Source organism: Pelophylax lessonae (assembly GCF_965119305.1).
Source record: "Pelophylax lessonae genome assembly, chromosome: 2".
Lineage (NCBI taxonomy): Eukaryota > Metazoa > Chordata > Amphibia > Anura > Ranidae > Pelophylax > Pelophylax lessonae.
The window spans coordinates 408300268-408324857 of record NC_138769.1 but is presented as its reverse complement, the minus strand read 5'-3'; the positions used below and the strand labels follow the sequence as shown (position 1 = coordinate 408324857).

General features: G+C 43.5%; 1 protein-coding gene across 1 annotated transcript in view; it reads left to right on the top strand.

Moving 5' to 3' along the window:
* The window catches only part of P2RX1 (purinergic receptor P2X 1), a 168997-nt gene that overhangs the window by 83948 nt on the left and 60459 nt on the right, over positions 1-24590 (top strand). The window contains exons 3-4 of the mRNA XM_082244978.1: positions 8515-8586; positions 15953-16019. Coding sequence (XP_082101104.1) covers positions 8515-8586; positions 15953-16019 — 139 coding nt within the window. The remainder of the gene's footprint in view (positions 1-8514; positions 8587-15952; positions 16020-24590) is intronic.

Below are 24590 nucleotides of genomic sequence, written 5' to 3'. Positions count from 1 at the left end.
CACTGGACTTCCTTATCCACGGGTAGCTGTTGGTAAAATTTGGCAATTGCTACTCCCTGATGCTGTTCTGTAGTACAGGGGTGCTGCAAGGATGTGTGTTAATCCCTTTCATGTTTACCTTATATACTCATGACTGTGTCTCTTGTTTTGTGGTAGACTTCTTCTTTAGTATTAAAATTTAAAAATGACAATATAGATGTTGGGAGAATAAAGGATGACAATAAGGCTGCATATTGGCAGGAAATAGAGGTCTGGTGCAAGGAGAATAATTTGGAGTTAAATGTGGAGAAGACTTAATTTGGCTATAGATGACTAGAATTTCAATATAAATTCTTGGAAAAAGTCTTATGAAAATTTGGCAGAAAATTCTCAACATTCATTTATGGTTCCAAAGATTTTGCTTGCTTTTAACATTTAATTTTGGAATGAATGAACTTTACTAAATGAAAACCACATACGGTACATGTTAGAAATTTGTTCAAGAAAAATTTTCAATCCTGCTGCTTTGACTTTTCTCATCACTGCGGCCGAACATGAACGTTAATTTGGCCCACTAACAATTAGAATAGCTAACACATTTTCTTAGAACCTTCTTTTACCAGGAATTTTTTGCATTCAAAATTCTACCCATCTATGGCCAGCCTAATAAAAAGACCTAATAATAGATTTTAGGAGAAGTAGGGTAACTAATTATGAGCCATGTGTGATTGGTGGCATGAAGGTAAAAAGGGTGCACAAGTTCTATTTTTAGGGAACAACACTTATGGAGACTTTGTCGTAGACAGGTCACGTATCCTACCTGGTATGCAGGGTTTAACAGAGATTGTATTTCCTGAGGAGGCTGTGGAGGGTTGGTTTTTCAAAGCAGGTCTTCCTTTGCTTCTATAAGGCTGCCATTGAGAGTCTGTTGTCTTATCACATCTCTGTTTGGTAAGGGTTGTGCACAGTCCAAGATATAAATGCTTTACAGGGGGTGATAAAAACAGCACAGAAAATGATGGGGTGGTTCTACCTAGTATTGAAGAACTGGAGGAAAGGTGAAGTCTCCAGAGAGCACAAAGTAGGATTAGAAGGATAGTTTTCACCTGGGTAATGTTTTGCCTAGATTGTTGCCCTCTGGTAGATGGTTGAAGAGCATTGCCTCCCACACTACTAGGTTTCAAAATAGCTTCTTTTGTGGTCAGCTCTTGAACTCCAAAGGGGTTTCAAGCTAAATTAGATTGATGGTGTGTATTCTATTTGTCGTGTGAATATTTTTATGTAGGAATTGCATGATGTGATGAGGCTACATCTGTATTTCATTTTGTGGTTGTTATTCTGAAATGATAATAAATTCTTCTTAAATGATTCTTCACTTCTCAATAATCATACTCTTCCTTACTCTGTCCAAAACTAAAAAAATGTTGGGCTATAGATACATTTTAGATGTTGTATTTGTTTCTTGTCCAGATCTAATATGACATTAAGCTGTTCTTTTCTGCCTTTGAGCTGTTAGTTTGCTAGTAAAATTTAATACAATTTCACTTTTTTTGAATACTTTTGAAGAAGCATACAAGATTCTCATACAGTGACATAAAAGAAAACTGAAGTAAAAGCAAAGGGAAGTGTTGAATTACACTACCCAAAAAAATAATGTGTACAAAGAGCTAATAAAATAAATCACAGCAGCAATTGTGGATGGGTACTTATGTACTCAAGTCATTCTTTACCTTTGTTTCTGTGGTGAACTGAAGATTATATCTCAAGAGATTTTGGAAACATATACCGTAGTTATTTAGGTATTGTTTAATATGGTAATGTTATCTGAAAAAATATATTACACCTTTTGAGAGCACCAGATATAGAGAAATACTATCTAATATCGCATTAATGTTCCTCAAGTTCATACGACAGGACAAGATAGATAAATTCTGAATTTCCCTTATACGCACTAATTCAATGCTATGAAGCTAGTCCCTACTAGTTCCTAACACTGAAAATATATTAGAGCCAAACAAAAAGATAAATATCAGTGATCCTCACCAAAATGAATGATGACATTCTATTTGTATATGACCCTAACAGCCTAACTCTGCATATGGTCCACCCTTGACATGTGCATCTACTCCTGAAATTTGACCAACTGGCCAATCCTTTGACTAGAGGAGTCCTCTCCTTTACTGCTCTGCAGGATAAATATATAAGCTTCAACAGTCAGCTTTCTGTTGCTGTCTTCAGATTCATCATAACCATAACGTTAGCTCTTTGATTGGAGACCTTACCTTCAATAAGCTTACACAAATTGAGCAGGTCTGCCTAAATGGACTCTCACAAAAAGGCCTTATTTTACAATTCTATAAAAGCCCAGTTACCCTAATAGAGAATCTGTTTCCTAAATGCTCCTACACGAAGAAGTGGAAGGAGATCCTTGGATGGGACCTGCCTGTGCCACTGTAGCAAATTATTTGGTCCCAGGCACACAAAAACTTTTTAGTCTGACACTATTATACTCAAAGTTGAATGAATTGTGATTACTTGCTTTTGGGTAAATGCAGATTATGATCATTGTCCTTTAATATAATAAAAAAACAGTACTCTTAAAAGTGGTATTTTATATATATATATATATATATATATATATATATATATATATATATATATATATATATATAGGTGGAGGTATATTTATATGGGTGGAGCCTGGTAGAGTGAATCAGCCCCTGGCCTATTTTAGGTTTTAGGTTTTTAGGCCAAAATTTCTGTCCTGGTGAGTGTTATTGCCAGGTCAGAATATGGTGGCAAATTTACTATAACAAGAGGCGAGGTGAAATCCCCAATGGGACAACCTGATTTAAGTGACTGTCAAAGAGGGGACTTCTCCCTAATATGTAGAGATTTCCGCTCACTTCCTGTTGTGTCTGTGGAACAGGAAGTGAAACGATATTTCTCCAGTGTGATACAGGCAACAAAGAAATAGACTGACAGGTGTTTTATGCATAGCTCACCTTGTTCAAAGATAATAAATTCTCAAAGATTTGGCTGTACATACACTTTAAAGTCCAACACCGGCACAAAACTTATTTTTAAGTCTCTCTTTAGTATCAGGTTATTATTACAGTTTTTATAATCTTGCCCTGCTCTCATAGGCTTTCACATGGAAAGGTTTGATTCTTACTTAAAGTGAAATTGAGACCTGAAACAAAAGTCATATGACAATCAAAAATATTAATACTTGCTAATAATGTGCGAAAATATATGGACTCTGTTATTTTTATTTGTTATGGTCCAAAATGAAACTTGGCCTTTTACTACTACTTTTCCATATAGTGACATCATTTTTACAATAGTTTGTCGCCTCTCTTCCTGGGAGATTTATCTGCCATTCTTCGTTATCCCTAAATCCCTCACATAAATGGATGCCAGCAGTAGACTGGTGTGCATCTGCACCTGTCCGACAATTGTCATCTGCTATCATTGTGCCTTGCAGTGGAAGTGTGCCAGGTGAGTTGATGGCAGATGATGGGGGAGAGCCGGTGAGCACCATTCAGCACTCTGTGCTCTGCTTTGCATTTGTGATGTGGGGAATCCGATATCATATAGAGCGCTGCGAAAAAAAAGTCACAGGCTTTCTATGCCTGACATTGTGATATACTGTACTGTAGTAGGGAGCCCAAGATCATTTTCATAAATGCTGGTAATAATAGTCTAATAAACTGTAGCACTGTCCCCCTATGGCTTGCTGTGTGATGACTTCTCGGGCCTCCTCTGATTACCTGCAGACAGTCACTTAGGGACAGTTTACTCATCCATCCTTACTCCCAATGGCTCATTACCAGTCCAGTATATTTATTGTGGAATTTGGATGGGGGAAGGGACTAGTGGGATACTCCAACTTAAACTATTTACAGTTGATAAGGGAAACTCTCACTTGGCCTCACCAGGGTACTTGTGGAAGCAGATTCACTGCTTTAACCATACTGCCACTTGTATGGAAGAATTAAGTCTTCTTGCTCTCTCTAGCAGCAGACTTGTTGCAACTACTTTATCTTCAGGACATTCTTTAGCATCCCCTTGACTGACTCTCATCCACTGACTCTTCCACAGAAGGGGTGGCCCATCATAACAGGCCTCACGACACAGATCTGTACTGACTGCAGGCAGAATTCAGATCCTCTCCAGTGTCTCTCTTCCAGTCCGCTCTGCAGGATATCTGGGTTTAGCGCCTCTCTAACTTACTGGCCCTCAGGTTGACCACCTGAGGCCACATGGCAGCTTCTGCAGAGGAGGGGCAGCCGCCCCCTCCCTATTGAACCCCGCTCTCCAGCTGAAAGACATGTGCCCCTTGCATTCATACAGTATCCCAGCATGCACCGATGCACTTTGCTCTGCCAATCACCAGGGGCTGTAATAAATGCCTGCGCACTCATTTTTCAGGTTTTATCCCTATATGCCTATATGATCTCCAATATGCCTCCCTATTGGACCAGTGTGAATCACTTCAGACAAGCTAAGCTGCACCTGAGCACCATGAGCAGACCTCACTAGCAGATCCTGCTCTCTAGTAGGCAGAGTGCAATATAAATTTACCTGGCAATCTCTCATTTATATAGCAAGACCCAAAAACTTTACTCTCTCTTCTAGCACCTTCCTAGGAAGGTGCTAAAAAACAATGCAACTCTGTCCAATGTAACAACAGTCCCCTTCCCCCTAAACAAATTACTTGTCACAATCCCCACCACTCCACGTTGACAGCACAGTGCCAGAATTACATCCTGCAACTCCCTACAGATAACCTTTTTTTCTTAAGATCAAGTGTATTATCTATTTTTATTAGTGTCCAGTAGGGGTACTCTGCTACAAATTAGGTCACTGGCTGTATACTATCTCTGATGGTATAATGGGGACTCTGAAGGTTTGTCATGAAGGAACAGAAACCAGGGGGCTCATTGATTAAGGTGAGGAATGAGTGGAATTCCATTGTTACAAATTCAAGAGGCCCAGTGCCTCCTGATTCAAATGTTACTACCTAGTCTGGTCATTGGGTGGGAAGGCAGAGAACTTGCAATGTCAAAGTCCCCATGGAGTTGGTCACCCCAGGGGTGCTCATAGTATCACATGGGCATAGGAAACCCACTGTTAGAATGAGTACATGGCCACATCACTTGCTTTTTCTGCACTGCCCCTCTTAGGCTAAGACTGGTTCAATTTTGTTAACAGGCTGAAAGGTCAAACCAATGCAATTGCACTATTCAGTATTTTTTTTCTTTACACATGTGTGTCACTTGCACATATGTATGCATTTTCTTTTTTACTCGGATGGAGGTTGTAGGTCCACAGGTTTACCATAAAGTCTAGGGGAAGATGTGTGGCCATCAGGTTCCTTCTTCCCCGAACCAGGAGGTCTCTGTTTGGGAAAGCCCCTCACCTAGTACTTGACCACGAGGAAAGGGGTCCGCTCTTTTTTTTTGTTAGGTGGACCACGAATGTGCCTTGCCCATGTCAGGAGCCTTGCCACCCAGGAGGACAGGGAAGGGTCCTACTTTTTTAAGAACATAGAAAATAAAAACATTCCCCAGGTAATGGGACTTTATAGGCAGACAATAGATAATGAAGTAGTGTTACTTCACTGAGGATTCAACATCTCTATATATCTCTGTATGTGCATTCAGCAATACCATAATACTGTGTTCAGACCTATGCCCTGAAGAAGGAATTGCATTTATTATATTTACTATTTATTATATAACATGTTGGTAATAGTGAGAACATTGAATTGAATCCTTTTGCTCACCTATTGAACCCGGTGATTTACATGTACTTACACAGATGGTTTACTATGTCTGTTCTTAATTTATGTCTATTGTTTTATCTTTATACCAATAAATACCATGTTTTTAGTATACCACTACTTCATTATTTTTTGTTTGCCTATAAAGTCCCATTAACTGGGGGTTGTTTTTCTTTTCTATGTTCCATTACCAGGGATGTGGCAGTCAGTCCTTTGGACATCTCTCATATTAGCCCTTTATACAAATTGTTTGTTCCTACTTCTTTAAGAGGCGGACTAGAGACACACCCCTAAGTGCACTTATTTGTGTGTGTTTTTGTATTTTTGTGTATTTTGTGTGTGTGTTCACTTACAGATTTTTGTGCACCACTGCAGGTTAAGGAAAAAAGAAACTCCCTGCAGACAACAGAATTGGTTCCAGCAGAAGGGATTCAGCAGGAGTCCTTTGACTCACAGGGGTTAATTTACTAAAGGCAAATAGGCTGTTCACTTTGCAAGGGAAACTGTGCTTTGCAAGGGAATTTTCCCTTAGATTAGTAAACCAGGTGAAGCTCCCCAGAGTTCCATCATCCAATCACATGACTGGGTATTTTTTAGTAAGTTCACCTCCTTCGCTAAGCCAAGTTGTTGTTAATATTTATTTCTGTAACTTAATGGGACAGTAGGCAGGATCCAATATCATCTTAACACTTAACTTAAATAAAAATAAAAAGCAGACACCTGTGTTATTTGGAAAATATATAGGCTGCGGCCGTTTATTATTGGTTTTTTAAAAACTTTCAATAAATAAATATATAATTAAACATTAACACACTCAACAGCCTGCCCACCACAGCTCAGGCCGGATAAAAAAAATCACATTTAACCACTTGCCGACTGCCGCACGACTATCTACGTCGGCAGTCAGCCCCTCACAGGCAAAGTGACGTAGGTCTACGTCGCTAGCCTGTGAGGGTCTAGGGAGCGAGCGCGCGCCGCCGGAGGCGCGCTCCCGCGTGGTCACGGACCCCCCGCGCGTGTGACCGGCGGACCCGATGTCCGCCGGTCACTCTGCGATCGCCGCTGCAGAGGGAGAAAGTCAGGCAGCTTGTGTAAACAAGCCACTATGTAGAACCGTTGATCACTGTTTCTACAGCTCAACAAACAGCCAATCACAGTTAGAATCAGGCCCCTAGGGACACACACAGCCCCTCTCAAATAAAGTTAACCCCTTCACTACCAGTGTAATTTTGCAGTAACAGTGCATATGTATAGCACTGATTACTGCAGTAATGTCACTGGTAACCCCAAAAGTGTCAAAAATGTCAGTCAAGGGTCCGATCTGTCCGCCGCAATGTCGCAGTACCGCAAAAAAAATCGCAGATCGCCGCCATTATGCGTTAAAAAAAAAACAACAAAAATGACAAAAATCTTTCCCTTTGTTAGTAAACGCGATAACTTTTGCGCAAACCAATCAAAATACGCTTTTTGCGAATTGCAAAAAAATGCAATTGTCCGTTAAAGTCACGCAGTGCCGAATCGCAAAATACCCCCTGGTCAGGAAGGGGGTAAAATCTTCCGGGGCTTAAGTGGTTAAAGCATCAACTTCCACTCACATATAAGAAAAAATCGTCCCCCTTTGCTATAGCAAAGGTGAGACCACCACATAATATACAGTCGCGACAAGGGAGGGGGGGATGGGGAACTCACACTGCTGAATCTTCTGAGGCGAATGAGCCCCTCTGAGGGGAGCTCCACCTTATATAGGGTTTCAGAGGGCTCTAGAAGCTTCTACCCTAAACCTATTCCTATAGGTGCTCTGACCCCTGCAATGCCACGCCCCATAACCTCTATTTCCTCAGGATACCTTGAAAATCCCTCCCTCTTTACCTGAGGAGAAAAGGAGGGAAATATTACCTCATGAACTATTTTCCTATTTCCCCAGCCACTCTCCCATGTGGAAAAGGGGGCTTATTACTGTTCCCCTTTTCCTTTCATTCTGCATAAAACATTTACCAGTTTTATTTCATGAAATAAGGAGGGTGTGCTTAGGGGCAAAATTAGGGGTGGGGCAAAGTAAGGGTTGGGTGGGGCAACTGGTGTCGGGTAACTTAGAAGACCTGGCTAGTAGCTCAGGACTTGAAATTTTGAGTCCTGTTCTATAATTTGCTTTACTTTAGTGATAGAAGTTCTGCGTTTGAAATGATAGGCCCCAAATTCATATGGGGACATGTGTTATCATGAAAACAGCTGCTGGTATCTCCACCAAGAGCACTGTCTCCACTGCAGAACAAGCTGCGTATTTTGGCATATATCTCACATACTAAAAATGCTGTTCAGGCTGTGCATGAGCAGTGAAGAATTCAGTACAAATAATTTAGGATTTCACAGCTTGGGAAAGGACATGGGGAGCCTGAGGAACATTAAATTATCATGTAATAAGGTAATAACTGTCAAATCAAATGCATCAAGAAAGGTAATATTAAATACAAATAACTGCTATTTGAAAATGATCCTGTTATCTGCACAGGAAAAGGGCCTGTAGCGCCAAGGCAGCGTAAGTTCCCACATACATCGAGAGGCCTCTTTGCCCAAACAAAACTTTCCTAGTTAGGCCAAGTGAAAATACTTTCCTAGCAGTGCCAATATATTACATGCTTAGGTCAAACTTGAGTTCAGTTTACATTCCTTCTAAATTACGAATGTCTTTGAGCTACTGAAAGCTTCTACATACTGCTAAGAAAGTGTTATGTCCGATTATTCCACAGGGAGACAGCTCTTTTGTTGTGATGACTAACTTCATAATTACTCCAGAACAACAGATGGGAACATGCAGTGAGGTAAATATCTGATCGCTTCTGATATATATATATATATATTTTTTTTTTTAATATATATTTTTTGAAATTATAATCATTAAAATTTATAGAAATTTACAAAAGAAAGAAAAGAAAAACAGTTAGCAACATGGAAAAGTGCAATAAAGCCTGTAAAGGCCCTAAGTAAAATACCCATGAAAACCAACATAGATGGTCATAAAAGACGTTAAAAGTAATTTGCAAGTGTACATTAAAGATTTAACATTAATTCATTTCTGATATTTATTAAATCCATTTAAAGTCAAACTACTTTTGATATATGGTAACATGCAGTTTTTATTATTAAAGTACAGCAGTGCCCAGACTTAACAAGCACTAAGCGCCATTTCACATGTATGCGATGACAGACATCGCATGTGATTCGCAGAGCACTGCTCTGCAAATCGCATGCGATGTCTGTGCGATGCAAATTCAGCAATACAGATTGTATGGCTGAATTTGCATTGGATTCAGACACAACTCACACAGGACCGTTTTTGGGTCCCCATCAGAATCGGATCGCATGGGTGTTCACACCTATGCGATCCAATTCATGTCCGAACTGACAGTTTTGCATTGCGATATGCGAACTGATCTTGGGGTGTCGTTAACTATGTATTGACAGCCCCAGTGATTCGCATATAACAGTGTGAACTGCCTGTGAGTTGAATGCAATGCAATGCATATGTGTGAACCGGGACTTAAACTGAACAACTGGGGAAAATAACTACTCTTGCAGTAGGACTCCCCCGCACTGCTTGAATGCTTGTTTTTGCCTAGGAAACCAATATAAAGCCCTTTTACTCTCCATACCCCATATGGTCCTGCATTGTACATGATGCAGCCACATCTGTCAGCTTAAATCAGAATGTCTATGAGAAGAGTCTGCAGGGGACCATTAGCATGGAAACAAGGATAGGGTTAAGATAGGATAGTTTCCTCACAGCCTTGCAGCCAAAGACACAAGAGTAGAAAACTTTGCCACTTTGCAAAGGTCTAAGTGACATGTGTTGTCAGTGAACTGTTTACAGGCAGTCCCAAGTCACAAACATCCAACTTACATACGACTCCTACTTACAAACAGTGAAAACAGGAAATGAGGAGAAATCTAGCCCTAGGAAAGCAAATTCACTCCTCTGAGTTCTCAGGGGAAAAAGGTGTCTCCACTGAAGCTTTGTTACCAATCCTTGTTTCCACAACAACCCAAAATTTTCAAAATCCAGTTGTCACAGGGACAGAAAGTGAGGTGAAATCTTCTGAACAGGGGTACAGACAGCAAAACAAATATTACAGAGGTGTTAACCATTCCCTATGCTATCCAAAAAACTTAAAAATATTTTTTTTGGCTGGAGATACAGTTAAAAAGTGTACCTGTTCCTACTTACCTAGGACACTAGGCAGAAAAAAAGACTTGGCTACGCCCATGGGCAGTCCTAGCTTGTAAAAATCCCCCTCTCTCCTATAGGGCTTCAGTTTTTTCTCTGCCTGGTCAGGAGTAAGGACCTTTGGTTCTGGCTTTTTTTTCCTTTTAAATGGCATTTTTTCTCCTGTTTTTTTTCCTGTGAGATCTTCAATCAACTGCCGGGTGGGTGGCAGGCTGGATAGCTAGATCCAGTGGTACCCCCAGTCTGGCCAGCGATCGCACACAGACCAGAGCTCTGCGCTGGGTCGGCCGTGACATAGCCCCACTGGATGGGGGCTGGCCCGCGAGTTAACCGCCTTGCGAGGTTGCCTACGACCGGGTCTTGGCCTGAGTCATAGCATTCCTCCTGGCCAACTGTTCCCAATTTTGATGATGAGGGGTTCTGTCTGGAGTGGTGCCTGCCTGTTTCTGTGGTATGGTGAGTAGGATGTCCCCCCTCTCCTCCTAGATGCAGTGACATTGGGACCTGGGTGCTCCCCTCCTTCCCCCAGGCCCCCCCCTCCGTTTTATGTGGTCCCTGTGGGCCATCTTTCTATCCCCAACACCCCCCCTCAGGGGTAGCGCGGTGGGTTGGTAGGTGGATGTGAGCTGGTGTGCAGCACTGTACAGATAGGGGGGGGGGGGCAGGTGGGCATTCCGCTGGCGGTATGGACTTCCCTGCTGGGGTGGCCGCTGACAGTATTTGTGGACCTGTGGCTCGGAACCCCCTTTCTGCTGTAGATTGTGGCCTGGGCTCCAGGGGTCTCTTCTGTGTCCCTGGGAGCCTCCTGGGCGCCGGGTGTGGTGGCCATTTTGCAGCCATTGCTTTGGAGCCTGTGTTGTTTTCTCTCTCTGTGTTGTTTTTTCTTTTCCCGGCCATGTTTGAGTAGTCTGGCGCCCATTTTTGGTTGGTCCGGCGTGCATAGAGAGCAACGGCCATGATAGTGGAGCCTCTGGGTGGCCATTATGGCTGTGGAGGCTCCTCCTTTTCCCCTTGTGTTGAATCCCGGGTTTCCTTTTCCCCTTGATGCCGCACATAGATGCTTAGCTATCTCTGGTGCAGACCGCCACTCCTCTCGTGGGGTGGTGAGTTCTGGTGGGGTCCCTACCTCTCTCTGCTGTAGGTTGCAGGGTGCTCTGCTTTGGGTACCCCTGTGGTGATATGGGTGCGGTGCCTTTGGTGGGTGAGTCCCCTAGCGGCGCTAAACACATTTTGCTGGTGGGTTTCACTTTTAACTCATGGATTCCCAGGAGCATGTTTCCCCACCTAACCCCCTCTTGGAGGCTGCAGGTCCTTCTGGGTCCCAGCCCTCTTTTGATGCACTGATGGCGGTCCTATAGTCCTTTGTTTCCTGGGTGGAGGTGGCCTTTGGGCGGCGGGCTAGCAGAAAGCACCCCCTGCCCTCTCCTGCCTCATTTGTCTTGTCAGATCCTGAATCTGGCTCTGCTGCCGTGGACGTGGCCCACACTGCAGGGCTTTAAGCCACGCTCCCCGATCTGTCAGATAGTGAGGATGATTCCTCCACAGCTGTAGCTGCGCATGAGAAGGTGCTGGTTGATGCACTGATTATATCTGTGCAGGTGACTTTGAAGATGAAGGATGCTGCTGAAGCGGCTGTGGAGGTGGCTGTCCCTGTTGACGTTCACAAGCCGCCTCGCATGGCAAAAGTGTTCCCTTGTCCCTCCTATTTTGACAAGTTTGTCTACAGAGATTGGGAGGGTCCAAAATGTCCCTTTGTGGTTCCTAGCCACTTTGCGGTGAGGTACTCCTTTGAAGAGTCACTCCTCAAGAAGTGGACTGTCCCATGAGTGGTGGACCCTCCTGTCTCCAGGCTAAACAAGGCAACCAGGATTCCGGTAGAGGAATCCCTGGCCTTTAATGATCCGGCTGACAAAAAGGCGGAGTCTGTGGCCCGCAACATGTTCACTATTGCTGGTTCGGCTCTGAACCTGGTCCTGGCCATTACCCTGGTGTCAAACACTAACTGAATGGGCTAAATATTTCCACCATGATCTGGGGGGTGAGCAGATTCCCCCTGCCTTTGTTGAGTTGGCGGACCAGTTGTTCCAGGGGCTGAAATTAGTCTGCGATGCCTCTCTGGACGCAGCTCCCTTGATTTCTAAGCTATCTGTTTCGGCAGTAGTGCTTAGGTGTGTGTTGTGGCTTAAGTGTTGGTTTGCGGACCAAACTTCTAAAAAAGCTCTGACTGATTCGCCCTTTCAAGGCTATCTCCTGTTTGGGGCTACCCTGGATGACATCATTAAGAGTCTCACGGGAGAGAAGAGCACTTTTCTTCATCGCAGACATGGCCCTTCTTTCTTGGCACACAAAACGTTTTTTTGTCCCTCGGGGTCCACTGACAAGGGTTGAAAACTTTTCAAGCCCTCCTCAGGAGGTCCCAAGTTGCCCTGGTCTGGAAAGCCGAGAGTGGTATTCTCTAGACCCGTGGACAAGGCTCCTTCAGCATAAAAGTGCGCCCTTACCTATACCTGGGGTGAGGGGATGTCTTCATTGGTTTCCGGGCGCATGGACCTCCTCGTTGAATGACAAATGGATCCACAAAGTAATTCTGTCCAGTTACAAAATAGAGTTTCGTTCTTGCCATCCGGAAAGGCTCTTTCCTTCTAATGTGCGTCTGTCTCTGGACTGACTGCTAGCTCTCTTTGGGGCGGTGCAGGACCTGTTGCTTCAGGTAGTGATTGTCCCAGTACCAGAACTGTTTCCAGGTTTTTATTAAAATCTGTTTACGGTCCCAAAGAAGGAGGGTAAAGTTCGTCCGATTCTGTACCTCAAGGCCCTGAACTGCTTTGTGCGGGTACAGAAATTCAGGAAAGAGCCTCTATCGACCTCAAAGATGCATTCTTTCACATTCCCGACATGTGCCCGACACCAGCGCTTCCTCCGCTTTGCTGTGGGAGAGGAGCACTATCAGTTTTTGGCCTTATCCTATGGTTTCCAGTCTTCACAAAGGTGTTGGCCCGGGTTCTGATGTTGCTACATCAGAGGGGGATTGCTGTACTGGGCTACCTGGACGACCTTCTCTTGCGAGCAGGGTCCTCATCTGCATTGATAAACGATGTGGAGATCATTATACAGACCTTGAAGGAGTTTGGTTAGCTTCTAAACTAGCAGAAGTATGCCCTGATTTCATCCAGAAAATTGGATTATCTGGGTCTGACTCTGGATTCAGCTCTAGCCAGAGTGCTCCTTCCTCTGAACAAACTAAAGAAGTTGCATGTTGCAATTCATCTGTTGCTGTCCCGCAGGTGGTCTTCCACTTGGACTTGCATGCGGGTGCTGGGCCTGATGGTGTATACCTTCGGGGCAGCTCTTTTTGCACAGTTCCATACAAGGTCCCTCCAGAGATCCTGGTGAAATAGGACAAGTGTGCAAAGTTTTTGGACAATTAGAAAGCACATCTTTACTCCTCTTGTATTGGACATATGGTCAGGACAGGTGGCAGTCTGTCTGGGTGGGGAATTGTCCTGGGACTGAGTTCCACTCAGGGTTGCTTGACGCTGGAGGAATCCAGGCTATGGAACAATGTCCTGGAACCTTGGGCGATCAGGCTCTGCTTGGATCACTGGAGGGATTGGCTCTGGTATTGGATCGGTATGAATCCAGTCAGACAGTGCCACAGCGGTGGCTTATGTAAATCACCAGGGTGGAACAAAAAGTGTGTTGGCAGCTCTGGAAGTAGTCGGCATCTTCCGGTGCAGAACACTTCGTTCCGGCCCTTTCCACTGTACACATTCCAGGTGTGGAAAATTGGCAGACGGACTTTCCCAGTCAGCAATTGTTGGACCAAGGGGAGTGGTCCCTTCATCCGGACGTGTTTCATCTGATATGTCTGGTTGGACACACCCAAGGTGTATCTGTTGGCGTCTCGGATCAACAGAAAGGTACAGAGGTTTGTTGCACAAATACTTTGGTGGCCCCGTGGGGCTAATATCATCTGATCTATGCCTTCCCTCCTCTCAAACTTCTTCCAAGGCTTCTATGCAGGATCGAGGCTGAAGGGATTCTGGTCATTCTGGAGGCCCCAGACTGGCCTCGTCGGTCTTGGTACGCCGACCTGGTGCGATTGGTCGCCAAAGTCCCTTGGAGACTGCCTTTCAGGGAAAACCTGCTGTCCCAAGGGCTAATCTTCCATCCTGCTTCATAATCGCTGACTTAGATGGCCTTGCTGTTGAAAGCCAGGTGCTGAAAGATAGAGGTTCTCCTGGGTTGGTGATTCTGACACTGCTGAAGGCTAGGAAGTCTACCTCTACAAAGATTTACCATCGTACGTACATTTCAGGGCGTGGGTCGATTGGTGTTCACCCTCGTTCTTTTTTGGTGGCTCGGATTTTGACCTCCCTTCAATGAGGTGTTGAGCAGAAGTTGGCCTTGATTGCCATCAAGGGCCAGGTGTCTGCCTTGGTGGTCTTCTTTCACCGACCCTTGGCCATGTATTCCTTGGTGCGTACTTTCATTCAAGGAGTTTGACACCTGACTCCACCGGTGGGGACTCCTCTACCGCTGTGGGATTTGAACTGGGTGCTCTCAGTTCTCCAAAAGCCTCCCTTTGAAAATATCCGGGAGATCCCCCTGCTTACGCTGTCTCAGAAGGTGGCTTTTTTGGTGGCTATCACCTCTGCTTGCAGGGTGTCAGAACTGGCGGTAATATCTTGTGGTACCCCCTACTTGGTGGTCCATAAAGATAAGGTGGTTATTCAGGTGTATCTGGGAGTCACAGAGTCTTTTCGGAGGTCAGACTCACTGTTTGTGACTACCGACAGGCCAAGAAAAGGGCTGTCCACTTCTTCTGTGACCATTTCCAGATGTATCAGACAGACAGTGACTCAGGCCTATTCTATCAAGGCTCAGGTTCCTCCTTTCCCTGTAAGGGCGCTTAGTGCTTTTTGGGCCTTCCATCATCAGGCGTCAGTGGATGTTTTGACATCTGCGGATGCTTCCTTCGGGTGCAAGGTTTTGCAGGGCTGCTGTTTAGAGGGTCTATTCACTCTTTGGGGGTGTATTGTACAGGTTGGACTCCAGTTGTTTTTGCTCCTGTTACCTGGTTGGCTTCTTGTGTTTAGCCTTGGGATTTTTCTGTTGTCCCACCCCTCATGTTGGGCACTGCTTGGGGACATCCCTATGGTTCTAAATATTGAGGACTGAAGCGCTGAACGAAATAGAAAATAGGATTTTTGTACATTTGAGTTCATTGACACAGCACCCACCCCTCTATGATACTTCTGACACGGCTTGTAACTAAACTGAAGGCCTATAGCAGAGAGGGGATTTAGACCTGCTAGGACTGCCCATAGGCATAGCCAGGTCTTTTTTCTGCCTAGCGTCCTACTCCTGCAGGGGGGGCAATATAACCCTATGGTTCTGAATATGGAGTGCTGTGTCCGTCAATGGACCCAGAGAAATGGATTTTACGATAAGTACAACAATTCTATTATTGTCACTTTCAAATATTCCAAGCATTAAGGGCCCGCTCATACCACATGCAGTGCAGTGTTTTTTTGTTTTTCTTTTTGCATTAAAAAAGCATGGAAAGTAGGTTATATGGGTTCCAAGGCATACTTCACACCAATGCAGTGTATTCCAGTGCTTTTGAGTTTCAGAAAAAAAAGTACAACATGCTGCTTTTTTCCTGCACAGAACTGTACTGGAATGCGGTAAAACACACAAAAAAAGTGTTAAAAACGTGCTTGCAGAAACACAGGTGGAACAGATCTGGAGGATGTTTTTGTGGTGTGAATAGCTAAGGGGGCCTGCTTACATTCATCCAGATTGGCAGCAGGTGTGTGCCAGAAGGATCTGTCTAACTGGGAATCTGGTTATTGCATAATTTAATACTTTTGTTATACAATAATACCAGGAATGCAATATCTAACACTGAATGGAAAAAATAAGTATTTTACCATGCAATTATTATCAATTCTTCCTAGCTTCCTGATTTAGCACCATGCAATACCAATGAAGATTGCAAAACTCTTTCTTTTCGTCTAAGTCAAGGTATGCCTTCTATACTGGGGGAAAAAAAACAATGATTCATTTTAAAAGAAAAAATATAAATGAATGTTAAGTGCACCCACATAATACTTTAATAGTTTATAGTTGTGCATCGCATGTAAATATAATAGTGAGATATTCATTTTTAACCTATATTAAACATACAGTGCATTATCTTTTTTCCTATCTGTATTGCTATGTACTGTATATTCTATGAAATTTTGCAGTCATTTTCCTACAGTAAATTAAAGCGGTTGTAAACCCAGGGAAAAAAAAAAAAAAAACAAACCCTGCAAGACAAAGGCATAATGAGCTAGTATGCATCGCATACTAGCTCATTATGAATTACTTACCTTAGAACGAAGCCCCGTCACGGACCCCCGGACACCCTTGCGGGCGCTGACATGATCCCACGGCGTCTCTTCCGGGTTCGGCGGCTCCGGCGCTGTGATTGGCCGGAGCCGCGATGACGTCACTCCCGCACATGCGCACGGGAGCGATTTTACCGGCAGGGAAGCTGAAGGTCCGCCGGACCTTCAGAGCGCATGCGCCGCTCGTGTGAGCGGCTGCATGCACTGCAAATATCTCCTAAACCGTGCCGGTTTAGGAGATATTAATTGTACCTACAGGTAAGCCTTATTATAGGCTTACCTGTAGTTAAAAGTGAAAAAAAATGGTGATACTACCGCTTTAAAATAGGCACTGATTTTGGGTACTAGCATGAACAAGCATCTAAAGGGATAAATACATTAATTAATTGATCATATAAATTTTAGTTTGTTAGCACAGAGAGGAGTCATACAAATATTAAACTACTAATCATGTTTAATAAGAAGCTAAAAAAATGTCACCTAGGCCTTATGTGCTTTGCTGTCCTTAAAGTGGAGTTCCACCCATTTTAATAACTTGGATTACATAGATGTATGTAATCCCCTTTAAAACTACTTTTACCAAGCATTATATTCTCACTGAGCTCACTGAGAGGAGGCGGGGCGGAGGCGGGGGGCGGAGGCGGGGCAGAGCACGGACACCTGTGTAATAATGCAAGATTTCATCCCATGAGATACATCCCAGCAGCCCTTGCGAATCGCCGAATGACGTAATCGCCGATCGGCGGCCGGACCCGGAAGTGAGGAGAGGATGAATAAAGAAGAAAATAAGGTATTTACTAGCAAAAATAAAAAAAAAAGTTTCCATTGGTAAAAGTAGTTTTAAAGGGGATTACATGCATCTAAAGTTACTAAAATGGGTGATACTCCACTTTAACCACTTGCCGACCGCCGCAAGGCGGTCAGCCCCGGCCAGGCAGAGTGCCGTTAATTAACGTCACTAGCCTGGGAGGGTCTGGGGAGCGAGGGCGCGCCCGCGGACCCCCCCGCGCGTGTGACCGGCGGACCCGATGTCCGCCGGTCACTCGGCGATCGTCGGGGGAGAGGGAGAAAGTCAGGCGGCTTGTATAAACAAGCTGCCTGTCATTCTCCTCGGTGTAAAAACACTGATCACACGATTCTACTATGTAGAACCGTTGATCAGTGTCCTTACACCTCAAGCCACAGCCAATCACAGTAAGAATCACGCCCCTAGGGACACACACAGCCCCTCCCTCTCAAATAAAGTTAACCCCTTCACTACCAGTGTATTTTTACAGTAACAGTGCATATGTATAGCACTGATTACTGTAGAAATGTCACTGGTAACCCCAAAAGTGTCAAAAATGTCAGTCAAGGGTCCGATCTGTCCGCCACAATGTCGCAGTACCGCAAAAAAATTGCAGATCGCCGACATTACGCGTTAAAAAAAAAAACAACAAAAATGACAAAAATCTTTCCCTTTGTTAGTAAACGCAATAACTTTTGCGCAAACCAATAAAAATACGCTTTTTGCGATTTTTTTTTACCAAACATATGTAGCATAAAACAAATTGGCCAAAAATGTTAAAAAATTTTGATTTTTACATTTTTTTTTTTGGGGAATTTCATATAAAAAAATGTGAAAAATATTGTTATTTTTGCAAAATTTATGCTCTTTTTTTGTTTATAGCGCAAAAAGTAAAAACCGCACAGGTGATCAAATACCACCAAAAGAAAGCTCTGTTTGTGGGAAAAAAAGGACGTCAAATTCGTTTAGGTACAGCGTCGCATGACCGTGCAATTGTCCGTTAAAGTCACGCAGTGCCGAATCGCAAAATACCCCCTGGTCGTTTAGCAGCCAAATCCTCCGGGGCTTAAGTGGTTAACAAGAAAGCTTTAGCACTTCCTGGTAGTGTCCCCAACAAGGCTCATTGTAAATTTGTAAAGAAAATAATAATAAAAAAAAATGTAAAAAATCATTTAAAAAATGTAATTGTAAAAAAATAATAATAAAAAAGTTAAAACTACCGACAACATCTACTGCCCTACTGGAAAGAATTAACTAAAACTGGGGTGGACAGAATCTGAATCAGCTGTGCATAGTAAACATTTTTTCCAAGTTCAGATTGTTCAAATAAGGTTTGAAAATGAAAGCCAGAGGTTGACTGGCTGCCATGCACAGCTGTTCCAGATTATAGTCTTATTAAATTCCCCTAACTGACACCAATCTCTGCCCTACTGACACTGTCCACTGCTCTACTGACAAAGTCCACTTCCCAAATTACACCATCCATTGTCCTACTGACACCATCCTCTGCCCTACTGACACCATCTATGTTTTATTATATTATGAAATGTTTGTTTACATTTATTTATAACAGTTTGTGTGTATATATACATACACACATATATATATATATATATATATATATATATATATATATATATATATAAACACTGTATCTCACAAAAGTGACTACACCCCTCACATTTTTGTAAATATTTTATTATACCTTTTCATGTGACAACACTGAAGAAATTACACTTTGCTACAATGTAAAGTAGTGAGTGTACAGCTTGTATAACAGTGTAAATTTGCTGTCCCCTCAAAATAACTCAACACACAGCCATTAACGTCCAAACCGCTGGCAACAAAAGTGAACACACCCCTAAGTAGAAATGTCCAAATTGGGCCCAAAGTGTCAATATTTTGTGTGGCCACCATTATTTTCCAGCACTGCCTTAACCCTCTTGGGCATGGAGTTCACCAGAGCTTCACAAGTTGCCATTGGAGTCCTCTTCCACTCCTCCACGGTGGATGTTAGAGACCTTGCACTCCTCCAAGTTTCCATTTTAGGATGCCTCACAGATGCTCAATAGGGTTTAGGTCTGGAGACATGCTTGGCCGGTCCATCACCTTTACCCTTAACTTCTTTAGCAAGGCAGTGGTCGTCCTGGAGGTGTGTTTGAGGTCGTTATCATGTTAAAAATTACTGCCCTGTAGCCCGTTCTCTGAAGGGAGGGGATCGTGCTCTGCTTCAGTATGTCACAGTACATATTGGCATTCATGGTTCCCTCAATGAACTGTAGCTCCCCAGTGCCAGCAGCACTCATGCAGCCCCAGACCATGACATCCCACCACCATGCTTGACTGTAGGCAAGACACACTTGTCTTTGTACTCCTCACCTGGTTGTCGCCACACACAATTGACACCATCTGAACCAAATACGTTTATCTTGGTCTCATCAGACCAGAGGACATGGTTCCAGTATTCCATGTCCTTAGTCTGCTTGTCTTCAGCAAACTGTTTGCGGGCTTTCTTGTGCATCATTTTTAGAAGCTTCCTTCTGGGACGACAGCCATGCAGACCAATTTGATACAGTGTGCAGCGTATGGTCTGAGCACTGCAGGCTGACCCCCCACCCCTTCAACCTCTGCAGCAATGCTGGCAGCACTTATATGTCTATTTCCCAAAGACAACCTCTGGATATGACGCTGAGCATGGGCACTCAACTTCTTTGGTCAACCATGGCTAGGCCTGTTCTGAGTGGAGCCTGTCCTGTTAAACCGCTGTATGGTCTTGGCCACTGTGCTGCAGCTCAGTTTCAGGGTCTTGGCAGTCTTCTTATAGCCTAGGCAATCTTTTTTTCAGATCCTCAGAGTTTTTTTGCCATGAGGTGCTACGTTGAACTTCCAGTGACCAGTATGAGAAAGTGAGAGCTCTAGCACCAAATTTAACACACCTGTTCCCCATTCACACCTGAGACCTTGTAACACTAACGAGTCACATGACACCGGGGAGGGGAAATGGCTAATTGGTTCCAATTTGGACATTTTCACTTAGGGGTGTACTCCCTTTTGTTGCCAGCGTTTTTGGCAATATTTGATGTGTATTGAGTTATTTTGAGGAGACAGCAAACTTACACTGTTATACAAGCTGTACGCTCACTACTTTACATTGTAGCAAAGTGTAATTTCTTCAGTGTTGTCACATGCAAAGATATAATAATATTTTTACAAAAGTGTGAGGGGTGTATTCACTTTTGTATATATATATATACTGTATACACACACAAGCATGTGTGTTTGAGCTTTGGGGCGTACACCCTTATGCAATAGGCAGCACACGCCAATGTTCAAAACTAGGCTGTGGTTCCCTGAGTAACTGAGTACCCCAACTGCTTGCATAGGCCTAGGCACACTCTAATCGACAGGGTTGCCAACCGTCCAGGGGGCTGGCTGCAATTGTTTAACTCAAGTGTCTGTGACACTCTCTCTCTCTCACATTGCCTAGAGCTCACCCTGCTATATCTGATGCACATATCTAATGCCAAGGTAAGCCCATCATAGCCAATCTAGAATCAATAGGAATGTGCAGAAACTAGAAAAGAATGGGCAAGCTTTAACGCAGTCAGGAATCACAGCAGATTTGTGACTGCTCTATTTAAAAATGCTGACTTAAAACACATCTATATACCTATTCTCTTGTCTCTTCTATAGCACATACTTGTATATATTGCAATCTTTAAAGGCACATCACTAACAAACTAAGCTGAATTCATATTTAGATCCAATTAATAAGTGTATATTATTAAATTGATTTTTTTTTAAACTATATCAGTAATAATTAGCTGATGGTGGTATCTATAGCCTAACCACTTTACCACCGGAGGATTTTGCTGTCTTACGTCCAGGCCACTTTTTGCGATTCGGCGCTGTGCGACTTTAACTGACAATTGCGCGGTCGTGCGACGCCGTATCCAAACAAAATTTACGTCCTTTTTTCCCACAAACAGAGCTTTCTTTTTGTGGTATTTGATCACCTGTGCGATTTTTATTTTTTGCGCTATAAACAAAAAAAGAGCGTTTATTTTGAAAAAATAACAATATTTTTAACATTTTTTTATATGAAATTCCTCCCAAAAAATATGTAAAAATCAAATTTTTTTAAAATTTTTGGCCAATTTGTTTTCTGCTACCTTATGTTTGGTAAAAAAAAATCACAATAAGCGTATTTTGATTGGCTTGCGCAAAAGTTATTGCGTTTACTAACTAAGGGAAAGATTTCTGTCATTTTTGGTGTTTTTTTTTTAACGCGTAATGGCGGCGATCTGCGATTTTTTTTTTGCGGGACTGGGACATTGCGGCGGACAGATCGGACCCTTGACTGACATTTTTGACACTTTTGGGGGTACCAGTGACATTACTGCAGTAATCAGTGCTATAAATATGCACTGTTACTGTAAAAATGACACTGGCAGGGAAGGGGTTAATTTTATTGGAGAGGGAGGGGTTAATGTATGCCTGGTGCTTACTGACGTGTGGGGGGGGGGGGTGACTGAGTGAGTCAGGGATAGATCGGATGTTCAACTATGCTGAACACTCCGATCGGTCACTCCCTGTCACTTAGGAGATCCGCCCGCTCTGTTTACACAGGCGGGTGGATCTCCAAACTAGATTCCCCGACGATCGGGGAAGAGCGGCGGCGATCGCCACCGCTCCTCCCCTGGCCCGACTCCCGCTGTGAATGAAAACAGCGGGAGAGCGCCTCCTGCGGCGCGCAAGCGCCGCCTACAGGGGGAGGAGTCCAGCGACGTAGGTCTACGTCGCTGGACGATAACGAGCCACTGTGCCGCAGTAGAGGCACAGTGAGCGTTCGTTAAGTGGCTAAATAAAGCAAGCCAGGATATTTAAAAGGGCTATAAGGATTTGATAAGACACACAACCTTTCTTTGTACTGTTACATACTGCATTTATTAATATGTTTTTAATTGGAACTCCAGGCAAAACTTGTTCTATGATTAGATTCTGCATGTATGTTTTACTGTCACTGAATGTCTACAACAAAGTCTACAGATCTGCCCTTGTAGATGTGTAATAAAACGCGTTATAAAGTTAACATCTTTAGAATTAGCGTCAGAATTTAAAAATGTGACTGATTTACTTTTACAATTTTTTACGTAGTTTGGGATAGAGTGGTGAAGGATTAAAATTCTTGTTGGGTTTTCAATGCTCTCTGGGGATCCGAGATTTACTCTCACTTCTTGTACTGCTAACAACAGTTTCATCTACCAGGGAGTGAGATAAAAGCTGCAACACAGACAGATATAAAACACAGACAGATATAAAACACAGACAGAGTTTCTAGCCATTCCCAACATTACTAAAAGAGCACTTTCCTTACTATCTAAAGCATAAAAAAGGTTTTGGCTAGATAAACACTTTAAAGCTGCTGGCATGATTATGGTCATAGATTTACAAAAACCAACATGAAGGACAAGATTGTTGTAGACTGCCATATGCAATAAGTCTGTAAAGTTTTTTTCCTGGCCCACCTCACGTTAGCACACAACGGGTTAACACCTCCTCTGGAGCCCACAGGCCCACCTCTTCCTAGCAAAAAAAAAGACAGCCCCTCCCCCAAACGAAGTGTTCTTTTTTGGTCATGCTCCAGGCCACCTGTTTATTGCAGTTGGTAAATACTTTTCTGCAAGTATATCCCCCCTTGCGGAACCTACCCCTCCATGTTCAGCCTCCCATGGAGTTGGAAGACCCAGAATACTGAAAGTAAACCATCCTAAAAACTGGGTGCCCTGTGTGTCGGGTCGCGGGCAAACTTATGCTTAAACAGCATTGATATTGTACAGTTGTGTTATTATAAAAGCTCTGCAATGTCGTCATTGCCTCTCCCTTGAGTTTTTTCATGTCTTGTATATGCAGCACACCGCACTGCTCTCCCGGCTTTATTTTCAGCCTGAGAGCGGCTGCGGATGATGTCACAGGGAGCAGACGATGGAGCAACACAGGATGGTATCCACTAGGTGTCAAGCAATGGTGTAAACAGTCTTGGAGGTCTGCAGAGGAAAGGATTTATCTCCCTCTCTCTCTGCAGTCCTGCCAGGTAAAGACTTGTTGCTGTTGATCTCTGCTGTGCAGTGCTCTCCTGGAGATTGGACCGTCTGACTGATTTTTTCTCAGATTCTGACTGTATCCTGTCTGCCTCTTGATGTGCTGTCCTGGCTCCCCTGCTATGTACTCCTGTGTGTTTGATGGTCTTACTGGTTTTGTTTTAGACTCTGACTATGTCTGCTTTCTGCCTCTGAAAGTGTTGCCTGGGCTCACCTTCTGTCTGCCTCTGGAAGTGTTGCCTGGGCTCACCTTCTGTCTGCCTCTGGAAGTGTTGCCTAGGCTCACCTGCTGCTGCTTCTGAAGTAAGTGGATGAAGGCAGATGAGTCTTAAAGAGACAGTGTACATGTTTTTTGGTGAGAGGTAAGATAAGATTTTCTCTATATATATATTTTGTGCAAATATGAGCTTGCCACACCTGTTTGTGGCACAGAAGATCAGCAAAGGTAGGAGGGAGCAATGTGGGACATGTTTTTAAAAGGGTGCTCAAGGACTGCAAATTATGATGTTTTGCATTATTTTAGGAACAGACACCCTGAAAACAAATGCTCCAAAAAACATAAGACCTGCCAACAATCTTCTCCTGCCCAGGACAATCCGCTTCCCACGAAGTCCTCCACAGGGCAGCTTTCATGCTCCCCAAGCACCCCATGTGGCACTGGCTCCCATGCGTTTGTCAGCATAATAGGAAATGCTTCGGCCAGCTCAGCATGCATTTTAGGCCTGCACGCAGTCTGCAGTGGCAGAGAAATGAGAATGCACAGATTGCCTCACATGGATGTGGATGTGCAAAATTCTAAGTCTTATCTTATCGAGGAGGCTAGCAGAAAGTACACTGTAGGTGCCCTACCACTTTGCCTTTTTTATAACTCAGTTGCCTTTAAAAAATACTTTAATAATCCCAGAGAGAAATTGGGAAATTGTTGAAGATCCTATGGATGGGAAAGTGGACTTGTTCATACCAGATGCAGTCCAGTATGTTTTTATTCTGCAAGCAAGAACGCATGGACAGTGTTTAATTTGGATTCCAATGACCTAGTTCACACCAGTGCAGTGCATTCTAGTGCAGTCAACAAATAAAATATGTTACATTGTTTCTGTATTGAAAACATCTGGAAAGTGGCAAAACGCATTGAGAATGCATCTGGAACTCAGAAATTTTGGTCATCTGATCATTAGGCTTGTAGAGAATCTTTACAGTGACTGGTTTTTCCTGTCAATCAGCAACATTGTTCACTTCGATATATAAATTGTTTAGAAATGGCATTGAATTCAAGACTGGAAACTGAAAGATTTGGCACAGTTTCTGGAGGAGT